This window comes from Polypterus senegalus, chromosome 6 (genome assembly GCF_016835505.1).
Source record: "Polypterus senegalus isolate Bchr_013 chromosome 6, ASM1683550v1, whole genome shotgun sequence".
In the NCBI taxonomy this organism is placed as follows: domain Eukaryota; kingdom Metazoa; phylum Chordata; class Cladistia; order Polypteriformes; family Polypteridae; genus Polypterus; species Polypterus senegalus.
Window position 1 is genome coordinate 41,250,535 of NC_053159.1, and position 12,713 is coordinate 41,263,247.

Sequence of the window (12,713 nt, forward strand, 5' to 3'; positions counted from 1 at the left end):
CATATTATGGGAATATTTAATATATGACACTTTATGTTCGTCACACTTTATTACATTTTCAGATGTTGCAGACATAAAACAGCCTTTAGATCCTCTTTGTACTCCCTGTAACTTCTCCCAAGTTTGCAGTCTGTCTGAAAGGCAGGTGAGATGAGCCAGTATTTGGGTTTATAATAACAGCAGCATAACATCAATTTAAAATCCATTTACACATCTATAGTAACAAGGCAAATTCAAGAGCACATCTAATCTTAACAATAATAGTTGTTATCCCAAAAACGAGAAAAAAACAAAAAGAGTATACACAGCTTCTGTAACAGGCTGCTACTGAAATGGTACCTGGAAGAAGTTCATTCTTTTATCATGGTGGCCTGACTGTCACATTAGCGACGTGTTTCATAAATTTTTTTATGCAGGCTAGTTATGATAAATGTGGTAGCAACTCAAAGGAGTTCTTCTGCCAACTCAAATAAATCCTGCAATTGGCTTAAAAATGCAAATAATTGCATTTCTTGTGAATATACTGAGGACACTGGGTGCTGTGAATGCCAGACACTTGTAAATCCCTTTAGATAACTGAAACCAAAATCATTCTTCTTAGTGGATATGACATTTTTCTTCATTGGCGCTGAAATTGCAACAGTTTAGTTTCCAGAGATGACTGGTCTGAACAGACATGATTCAAGCTGGAGGAAGGCCTCAAAATACTGCTTTACCAAAACTGCTGCTAGAAAACAAATACCGTTTCTAATCAACAGACATAAAGAGTTTACTTTAATGGAAAAATAGCTTGGCCTTCAGTCATTTTATAAAGAAAAACATACAGATTGTTTTTTGTTCCTTCTTTAAAAAAAAGTTTAAGAGTATGGAGTGGATGCTTCAGATGTCTACAAGTTACAATTTATATACAGGTTCTGTTTGTTAACTTTATGGTTTGCTTCAGCCTTTAATAATTACATTTGTACTCAAAAAGATGCATGACACCAGTCCCTTATGGAGTCATTTATTCATAAAGAGCAGTACAGCTTTTATTTTTTAAAGCAATCTACAGCAGGTTGGCAAAGTAACAAACACCACACATGGAAAGAGGACTGACAATTAGCAGTTTTATATTTGAGTTTTCAAAGCAACATGCAGCTATTAAAAGAGTAAGAAATGGGACAGACAAACAGTGCCAAAAATTCAGGTGCACTGGTTGCAAAAAGGAAAAGTTTTCAGTTTGGAGGGCAAAAAAAAAAAAATAATAGCATGTGTCAAATTTATACTAACTTCACCTACAAAAAGTTAAAGCTCAAACGACAAGGAAAGTCCATCCATCCATCAATTATCCAACTCACAATATCCTAACTACAGGGTCACGGGGATCTGCTGGAGCCAATCCCAGACCACACAGGGCGCAAGGCAGGAAACAAACCCCGGGCAAGGCGCCAGCCCACCGCAGGACAAGAATAGTAACCAATGAAAATATGCATCACAACTGATAACAAAATTATTACTAATTTACCTTGTCTAAACAAAAACTATACTTAACAAAGTGCTTGCATCCTAAGCCAACATGATACATAAAGGTATGTTGTAAGGAAAACAAAATATGGGCCCATGTGTTATGAATAAGTAATATGAGCTGACGTATCATCTTACAATCAATCCATCCATCCATTTTCCAACCCGCTGAATCCCAACTACAGAGTCACGGGGTTCTGCTGGAGCCAATCCCAGCCAACACAGGGCACAAGGCAGGAACCAATCCTGGGCAGGGTGCCAACCCACCGCAGCTTACAATCAATTTCCTACATTAAAATGAGTTTATATTTGGAAAAGCAAAAATAATCCCTTCAACCCACAATGTCTGCAGTCAACTGTTGAGCACGGTGGGAGAACCATAATGGTATAACCAGCTATCTCATGGTAATAATTAGATCTGATGATTGTTTTGCACAGTTATATAATGAGCAAGAAAGGTAAGACCAATGTATAGAACCAGGATAACCTGTATGTTGCAAACACTGGTTGTTCCACTATTGTAGATGAATTATGTTTCCATACCACCTGCTAAACAATTTCAATGGTTTGTTCATATTTTTAATTAACACCAAGATGAACTCGGACTCCCCCAACGGATTCCTCCTATATGGGGAAACTGGGAACTTAAAGTTGATTTCCACTTCCTTTATCTCTTTCTTTTTGAATAATTGTGTAATATCCCACTACACACACTTCATGGTTTGTATGACAGCATTTCAAGAAGCAATGAAGTTGTTCCAAATACAATCCACAGCTTGCTTCTTATTAGATCATTGAAATTGATATATTGTTAGGTGTTTCCATTGTTCATATTCTTTAATTTCAAGTCACTAGAATGAGACTAACATGAATACATAATATAAGAAGTCACTGAAATGGGACAAGCCAGCATCAACACTATACAAAGCACAGTCACACTGCTTTTATAAAGACATTTATCTATTAAAATTACTAGTAGCACCAAAAAATAAGCCGTTTAAATCAAGAAAATAGCCAGAATTTCAAATTCCTAAAATTTTGTATATTTGTATATGTAAACAATTTTTAAAACTAAGACTACCACAAGGAAAGAATATTTGTAAAGAATTCTTGGAAAATGAAAGTTCTTTTAAGAATGAGAGGTGCACGTAAAGAAAATGTCAACATGAAGAGGGATTTGGATTTTAGAATGTCATTAATAGTAAAAGAGTTTGACTTATTTGTTACTCTTTTATTTCCATGTGATTGAATTCTTTAATCTAACAAGACCTAAGAAATTTTAACTTAGTCATCGACATGGAGCATATTTGTCCTGCAGGCATGAGTGAAACCTCTAGTGGTCATCAGTTTTCAGAGCAGAAGTTTAGTCTTTGTAAGTACAGCCTTTATTTTTATAACACCCCTGATGCCATGTAAGCCTTGTAGACTTAATAACTTTAAAAGGAAACCTTTCACTCACTGACATTCCGCCCTACATATTAATTTTCTATACCTACATTTTTTGAGATGTCTCTTTTCTTCCATTACAAACACATGGAATGAAACCGATGGATGTGTCAATTGTAAATTGATTACATAAAATTGCTATCTGTGTATGGAGTAAATTACAGTAATAATAATCACTCTATTTTATGTTTTCGTACTCATTTTACTTTTTATTTTGCATCATTACTGTTTTACGGTGTGTATAATTCACACAACTCCTGTTTATTACTGTTATACAGTATTTTGAAGCTTGATATATTGCATTGCTATCCATCAAGAAATTTTCACTTTTAGTTATGTTGCTCAGTGAATTAGCATGTCTCCTATAACTTTTATGTTTAAACAAAAATTCCAGAAATAATTTACAAGAAAAATACATATCTCCTCTCTTTAAGATTTATGCCACGGTTTAACTAAAAGACAAAATATAAGCCTTATACACTATTGCTACTGTATGCTATAGCAGATTCTGTTGCTGTTTAGCTGAAGCTGGTAAAGAAAATGAAATCTGAAGCAAAATGTATATATTTTCTTATTAGACATGACATGACATTTCATTCATTTTGTAGAATCAAGTTAAAAAGTTGCTCTTTTATCCTATTTGTCATGTGGAGTAGTAGTAGTACTATGATAATGTGTACTGATTACCATAGAATCTTACTTGAATGTGCAATCAACATGCAACATGATTTATTTGTTTTATAAAAAAATGTGAAAAATTTCAGTAAATAATCTTTTAATCTTACTTAAAGTATATACACTTATTTGAGAAGAATATCTTATTTGAGAACAAATCTGGAAGTATACTGACGTAATATCAAATGTAATAAATAAAATGCAAATAGAAGTCTACAGTGCTCTATCCAGCTGGTTAGGTCATTCCAGTATATGCAATATCTTAAAAAGCTGTTGAATACTTTTACAGCTTTATTACGATAATAGGGTGGAATAGTAGTGCAGTGGTAGTGTAAGAAGTCCAGAATTTGTGTCCTGGGTCCTCCCTGTGTGGATCTTGCATGCTCTTCCTATGTCTGCATGGGTTTCCTTTGGATGCTCCGGCATCCTCCCACAATCTAAAGACACGCAGGTTAAGTGAACTGGCAATGCTAAATTGGCCCTAGTGGGTGTGTGGTGTGTGTGTGTTTGTGAGTGTGTTCTGCTGCAATGGAAAAGCTCCCAGTCCAAGGATTGTTCCTGCCTTGCACTCTATTCTTGTTGGAATAGGCTCCAGCTACCTGCACCCTGCTCAAAATTACAAAGCATAGAAAATGGTATAGTATGGTACTATTAAATTTGCTTTAAAACAACCATGTACATATAATTAAAAATGGAACATGATACAATAAAACCCTAACTAAATACAACTTTATACAAATATTTACTACATTTTAGCTTAGTTATATATGAAAGAGTAAGCAAGAAATTTTCAATGATAAACTCTGGTCCTGTATGAGATATGTCTGTCATTAACTGTTTCAGGTGAACTGCTAAAAAAATGTTACTAAATGAACCATGTAATTGTTTTTATACCTAATTGTGCTTGCTCTTTTTAATCCCTGTAGGTAAGAGCACAAATCACAACAAAATATACTGCTCAAAAGAATTAAAGGAACACTTTTTAATCAGAGTATAGCATAAAGTCAATGAAACTTATGGGATATTAATCTGGTCAGTTAAGTAGCAGAGAGGGTTGTTAATCAGTTTCAGCTGCTGCGGTTTTAATGAAATTAACAACAGATGCACTAGAGGGGCAACAATGAGATGACCCCCAAAACAGGAATGGTTTAACAGGTGGAGGCCACTGACATTTTTCCCTCCTCATCTTTTCTGACTGTTTCTTCACTAGTTTTGCATTTGGCTATGGTCAGTGTCACTACTGGTAGCATGAGGCGATACCTGGACCCTACAGAGGTTGCACAGGTAGTCCAACTTCTCCAGGATGGCACATCAATACGTGTCACTGCCAGAAGGTTTGCTGTGTCTCCCTGCACAGTCTCAAGGGCATGGAGGAGATTCTAGGAGACAAGCAGTTACTTTAGGAGAGCTGGAGAGGGCCATAGAAGGTCCATAACCCATCAGCAGGACCAGTATCTGCTCCTTTGGGCAAGGAGGAACAGGATGAGCACTGCCAGAGCCCTACAAAATGACCTCCAGCAGGCCACTGGTGTGAATGTCTCTGACCAAACAACCAGAAAGACTTCATGAGGGTGACCCAAGGGCCCCATGTCCTCTAATGGGCCCTGAGCTCACTGCCCAGCAGCATGCAGCTCGATTGGCATTCGCCATAGAATACCAGAATTGGCTTATGCACCACTGGTGCCCTGTGCTTTTTACAGATGAGAGCAGGTTCACCCTGAGCACGTGACAGAAGTGAAAGGGTCTGGAGAAGCCATGGAGAACATTATGCTGCCTGTAACATCATTCAGCATGAGCAGTTTGGTGGTGGGTTAATGATTGTCTGGGGAGGCATATCCATGGAGGGTCACACAGACCGCTACAGGCTTGACAAAGGCACCTTGTCTGCCATTAGGTATCAGGATGAAATCCTTGGACCCATTGTCAGACCCTATGCTGGTGCAGTGGCTCCTGGTGCACGACAATTCCTGGCCTCATGTGGTGAGAGTATGCAGGCAGTTCCTGGAGGATGAAGGAATTGATACCATTGACTGGCCTCCACACTTTCCTGACCTAAATCCAATAGAACACCTTTGGGACATTATGTTTTGGTCCATCCAATGCCACCAGGTTGCACCTCAGACTGTCCAGGAGCTCAGTGATGCCCTGGTCCAGATTAGGGAGGAGATTCCCCCACAACACCATCTGTCATCTCATTAGAAGCATGCACCGATGTTGTCAGGCATGTATACAAGAACACAGGGGCCATACAAAGTGCTGCGTACAATTTTGAGTTGCTGCAATTAAATTTTGGCAAAATGGACTAGCCTGCCACATAATTTTTTCACTCTGATTTTTGGGGCGTCTTTGAATTCAGAGCTCTGTAGGTTGTAGGTTTCATTTCCATTAAACGATGTGGCATCCTTTCGTTCCTAACACATTACCCAGTCTATGTCAGTATAGATATCCAGGAGGATTTCTTTTTCCCATTGAGATCTGATGTGTTTTCAAAGTGTTCCTTTAATTTTTTTGAGCAGTTTAGTTTAGCTTCATCTAAAGTACATTAACTTGGAAAAAGTTAACAAAAAAGGATTTTGACTTTGGCAACAGAATAATCCAGAGAGAAATCTTAATTTTCCATTGCTTCCTTAACATTAATTATTTTGAATCCACATTTATGGTACAGATAATTATTTCAAATTATTTCAAAAAACTTTTTGTTATTCCCACCACTCATCCACATGGTGAAGCTGTCCCTGTTAAAAGATGCCACCTTAACTCTACAACCTCTCAGGTAAAGGCTTGAGTTAACATTTTCAAATAATGTAATAAATTTACAGTAACAACCATTTCTTTGTTCTCTGTTACTTTGGACTGTCTTTGCCACAAATAAACTGAGTAATGACATATAAACTACTTAGACTTTGATGATAAAGTACAAGTATGAGACAAACATAATAAAAATAACACAAAAAGATGTAACAGTTTTGAAACATATATATAAATATGTATATAGGTTGCACTATAACGATATTTGTTGTTTTTTATATATAGTTAATACATTCATTTCCCTTTTCTTTTATTGTCAAATTCTTTTGTAGCGTTCCTAATACTGTATAATGAAAGTATTTAATTTGTGAAATGGTAATTCATAGCGGTTCAATTACTGGAGGTCTACTCCTAGTTTCACCCTGAGAAACACAATTCATAGTTTAGTCTTTAAATTGTTTCTCAAATAATGGTCATCTGACATGAGAGTTTATACTTCTTTATTTCCTTTTTCATTTTATCTGGTTAGCTCTGATAACAGAACAACTGTAATGTTTATGTGTAATTATTATTATCATAATATACTTAAATTTTTATTTTAATGGGGTGTTTAAGCTGAATAAGTACATTTTTAAAAGAATGGATAAAGCGTTTGTTTAGTACGTAAAAATTTATAACTTTGCATTTGCAAAGCACTTAGGAATAATACTAATAATAGAAAGATGCTATAGAAAATTAGGCTTGTGTAAATACATGTGTTTGTATATATACAGAAATAAAGAGAGTGTGTGTTTGTATGTGTATATATATATGTATATATATGTGTGTGTGTGTATATATATATATATGTATGTATACATATATTGCATACTGGCTATAAATATTTAACAGGTTTAACATGACACATATAAATATATATATATATGTGTGTGTGTGTGTGTGTATACTATATAAATACATCATTTATATGAATATTTATAGATAAAACTATTAACATCATTTTATGTGGGAATAAAAATAAAATAATTTTTAAATGAAATTGCAAATTTGTGTTGCTTTCATTTTGTCTGATAAGATAACTTTTCTAGCCTACATAGAATTTCAGTTTACTGTAGCCTACTTATTTAATGACCAAATATTCATAAATGCATGCACAAACGCAATTAGGGCTTTAATAGAAACCATTTATACTCATTACACAAACTATATACATATATTGCTTTTAAAATCTTTTCATTCAGCAGATATGAATGTGATATGCTGCCCCAACATTAAAAAAACAAAGAATTTGCAAAAGGAACTTGCCTAAAATATGTACGTTTTGCTAGAGGGGCCACTGACTGCACATTGCATTTAAATCTGCCTTCCTCGCCTAAATCTTCCCTAATCTGTTTTTGTTATTCCCATCGAAAACAGTTCATTTGGGGGCACCATTGCACTTGTAATGCTGTAAGATTATATAAGACATTTTCCACTTAATACATCTGTAAGAAAAAGTGGGGGTGTAGTCATTAAAACTAATTTATGTTTGAATTTGAATGGGCAGGGCAGAGAAGCATTTAAACAAGAAAGAAGGGAAAATACGCCAAGTTAATTCAGTTTCAATATGTAAATGAATAATTCAATAAAACAAGTTGACACGCATAAAATATTAACTAGGAGAGTTGTCTGTAATTGAATTACACAGGTAACTAGCGATCCATAGTGTTCTGGCATTTTTCCAGATGAGAGACCAGCGAGATGAGAGACCAAAATGAAACTACTTATGCATATTTGTGTGTCTATAAATACACTCTCTCTCTCTCTCTCTCTGTCTCTCTCACACACACTATATATATGCACTTGATACATGTATGTCCTGTATATTCCTTATATACATAGATATTGTATATACACGCACACATACATGCTGTGTTGAGCATACATATATATATATATATATATATATATATATATATATATATATATATATATATATATATATACACCGAAAGGGTCAGGTGTAGTGTGGTGTTATAGACTTATATGAATATTTACAGCATAATACATATGCGTGTATTGTAGGTTTAAATATATATTTAAATACAATATATAGCCATCTGCACACGTGAAGGAGATACTTGTAAATTTCCGACACTATTATACAGACACAACACACGCACGCGCTGTTCTCAGCTAGCTTTTCGTCCTCGTCTTTGATAAAATAGCTAAAAGGTCTGTATGAACTCATGCATATTTCAGTGTTTTTATAATGCCTACTTTGAGTGCGGATCACGAGGATGTGCATCGAATTACCGGCTTTAGTGTTTCCAGAAGCTCTCGACACAATGCCAAAAGGTGGAAAAGAGAGATCTCTTTAAAATAAAGTAATCAGGGTTTTTTTTTTTTTTTAATTTTTTAAATCTCGAATATTTTCGAAAGCAAGAAGGACGTAAAATGTACTCATACGTCCCAATGGATCGCAAGCGCGGCCCCCTTTACTTGTAGCATAGTAGTTTGTTGATGCATTTTTGAATAACTGTAGACATCTTCCAGTCACCATATAAAGCTGATTAATTTTGTGCAGGTCGTTTCTTGCAGTAAACGATCAGATTCCATATTACTTATGCTTCACCAAATCGTGCAAGGCTGTTATAAATGCCTTTTTTCCAGAGCTACGCCTTTCTGCCCTTGTTGGGGGAAAAGAGAGTAGCCAGGGTTGGAAGGCAAACTAATCCGCTGTATTACACAAATATTCGTCCAATTGTTATGCAATAATGACAACCGCATACCGTCAAAATTTCAAGTAACTCAATGATTTAGGTTGGGCCAAAAATAAAAGTCTAGCCAAAATATTTCTATCACGTTGAACTGCGTCTGACACATTCCGTTAATTACTTCTTAAGATAAGACGTCGAGCACCAATAAGAACGTTATGTCTAGTTTAACATAAATAAACGCATAGACTTTGTTCTCAAACAGTAGCAAAGATCATGGAAGACGACTAACAAAATCAAAGCACCAAAGAGCGTCGTCAGTCTGCCAGTTTCAGTTTCACTAACCGGAGGCAGGATTGTGTATAGTTTTCTAGGAAGCCTGAGGAAACTACAGCCAATCGTTAATTTGTAGCATTGCCGGACAGGATCTCGTTTTGTCGCTATTCCAAATTACCGTAAACGGGGGTAAATAAATACTGTAAGAATGACGGCCAAATTATTTACAGGTAAAGTTTGCCGTCTATACATACGTACAATCTATATTTAAAACCATTGAAACAGCGCAATGCATGTGTTCAAAACAGCAGCTGTGCCGGACTTCGATGCACAAAGTAGGTGCGTCTGCTAATTTTCTTTCACTTTCTGGCTGAATCTTTGTCATGCGGATATTAGCGTTTTAATTTTTGAGATATACAGTATAATTACGAAAGTTAAGGGGCACATCAGTAAAGGCTAATAAGCGACAATCACAAAATTTGCAAACGCCTCTCTGTCACACACGTATACCGTTTAAACAGAAATACAATGTACTTTCCGTTATGTGTAGTTGGAGCATCGTAAAACAAGTCTGTAAAAATGATCGTTTAAGAAGCGTCAAAGGGAAATCCACCTGCTAATAAAATATCGATTTATAGCTTTATGTTCTCTGTTTTGCCTATATGCCATGTTTCGCGCGACCTCCCATTTAAACTTCTGGCAGGTGTAACCAACGAAAAGTCCAGCGGCTGTCTGTTCGTCTCAAGACTTGGAGTGAATATTTCAAACAAAGGTTGCTAGAATCCTGAGTGAATTTTGTTTTCCTGCACTTTCCAAAATTGAAAAATCTGAGTGGAGGCTGTTTTGTAGTATCACCTATGATAAGCACAAAGTCACGGAATCATCATCATCAAAAAAACAAAAATGAAATCTATATTTTTCTCTGCAAAACAACTAATCTCATTATGATGCATTAGTGGAGCCAAAAAGTACAACACAGTACAGGCAAGTAAGACTTTCAGTTGACGTTCCGCTGTACCATGCCATAAACTCATCTGTAGACATCTCGTGCTACTTACCAGAGCAGTTCCATCCTGTGGGTGTTTGGCAGTCGCTGAGGGAGGTAGGGAAAGCGCAAAGTTGCTGCACAGGTAAGGTTGCCATAAACGTTACCATCGATATTAAAAGCCAATCACCCAATGCTCCGCAGCGCTGTCCTGGCTTCAGCACCACTGTCGTTACGAATCCCATTTCAAATCAGCGTCCACCCACCAAAATTAAAGCGGCGCAGGCAAAAATCGAAGACATGTAGCAGCAACTCCAACACTAACAGCTGGATGATCTCCGGCTGAAAAAACAGCATCTTCCGAGCCCCATTAAGAAATTATCCGTCAGAGGTTTTAGGATGGCAGGCTGGGTAAAAAGGGCGAGGGATGGGAAAAGAGGAGTGGGGATCCGGGACGATTTTTAATAGGTGATCAGGATGTGGTGGAGTTGGACAGGATGCAATTATTCAGAAATCACACATGTATTAGTAAATCCAAAGGCAGACTGAATGTTGAAATAGGCTCCTCCACGGGACTCCACTACGTACGCCGATTATCTGCTCGGGCAGCAAGTTGGTAATATACGCAGCCGTCTGCCCCTTGCACTGAATCTCGCCTAGTCTGATTCATCGTAGCTCAAGCAGCAGGTTTCCAGCCTGGTTAATGTCACATGACCGGGGAGGGGGGTGGTTAGAGGAATTGCTTATCGGTGGGCAAGCGCGTGCCCGAGTGTGTGTGTGTATGTGTGCATCTTCGTGTGAAGAGGGTGGACGCATGCCAGGAAAGCAATCTGGTGATTGGCCGAAGCGGATTCAGGTTTCTGTGAATGCTGAGCGCTCCACATTCTCTGTGACAGTCTTTCATTTTTGGGGAACGTAAAGGCAAGAGAGAGCTTGCCAGCTAGGGGCGTTTATTCCCAGAATTGCCATCGGTCCACTTTAAAGCAAAAGGCTATAGTATAACAAAGCAATAATCAGTTTTATAAAATGCATCAGGCGTATCATTTTTCTCCAGGTATTCATTTAGTGCATCTCTACACTCAACTTAACCGCACTTGTTCCGTTACGTCTCCAGTGCTAGTGTGTGTTTATTTTCGTGTGTTTTCGCATTAGACCAATTAGAATTACACTGGGGTATGACTTCTGGGCTAAAAGCACCGATTGATTATTTGGCGAGACGCGCCTGCGAATTAACAGTTAGTCATTTCCATTTCACTGCGTAGGTATCACAGTCTTGCAAGACTAATTTGTGCTCGTTAAAAGGCACACATTCAATTATGCCCATATCCCTAGGCGCATTTGCTTCGTTATTCCCGTATGTGCGCATCTCTTTATATAGTTCAATAATTGTGAAATGTCGTTTACGTTTAAGGGAAATGTAGGGGAATAACACCTCATATAACATGCACTGTATAGTAAATAAGAATAAAAACACTTTCTGTTCATTTTGCTTGAGCATCTATTTTTAACTGCTTCTGATTTTAGCTCCAAATTATAATTACAAATGTACATTTGTGGCTTTTAAATATGAAACACACCGTTCCCGAAGTGAAAAATCCTACTTGCGTATTCACTAATAAAGCAACCATTTGTGATTTCTGAAGCAGATTTCGGTTTTGTTTGATGCCTTACATTCTGGTTTTTAATTACTCTTTTTTAATCCTGATGTGTGATATTTCACCAGAGATGACCAATTTCCCCTTTGCAGTTATTAAGACATACTATTGCGTGAGTTAGCCCACACTCAGTGCCTGTCTTTATTGAAGAGAGAGGAGGGCTACTTGAAACTAAAGTGGAAAGAATGCTGTCAAAGCACTCAAAAAAGCATTTTTCCATTTTATATCCATTTTTCCAAGTTAGGGTCCCATTGTTAAATTATGAATTGTAATAGAATTTAAATGTGCACTATTGAAAACTGTTTGACAAATAAGATGTATTAACCACAGCTTTGCAAAGTCTAGTAGATACTGACTAGATTTACAGTAGATGATCTACAGTACATATGCTGTGAAAATTGAAGTAATTGTGAATGTAAATGTGAATGTTTCAGTCTCATACAATAAACTAATATTTTTGTGCTGTTTGATTTACTGTTCTTTAATGATGGGTGGAAAATATGCTATGGACGTAGATTGTGAAAAGAACAGAATCTTTTTGGTTTAAGCAAACAGATATTGAAGAGCCGTGATAGCCATATACTGTATACATTTATGTAGTGAAAAAAATAAGTTTGATGGCAGCGGCTCCATTAAAATGCGTGGATCAGCATATAAACATGGGCACCCATGGAAGCTTGTTAAGGATACATTTTACACAAATGTTACAAAATATTTAATCACTAAAAA

The 12,713-nt window shown here is 36.7% G+C and overlaps 1 protein-coding gene across 1 annotated transcript in view; it reads right to left on the reverse strand.

The window, feature by feature from the left end:
- tmeff2a (transmembrane protein with EGF-like and two follistatin-like domains 2a) overlaps nt 1–11,028 on the reverse strand; it is a 725,006-nt gene extending 713,978 nt beyond the window's left edge. The window contains exon 1 of the mRNA XM_039755899.1: nt 10,403–11,028. Within this exon, the coding sequence (XP_039611833.1) occupies nt 10,403–10,574 (172 nt within the window). The 5' untranslated portion in view covers nt 10,575–11,028. The remainder of the gene's footprint in view (nt 1–10,402) is intronic.
- Between the last annotated feature and the right edge of the window lie 1,685 nt (nt 11,029–12,713).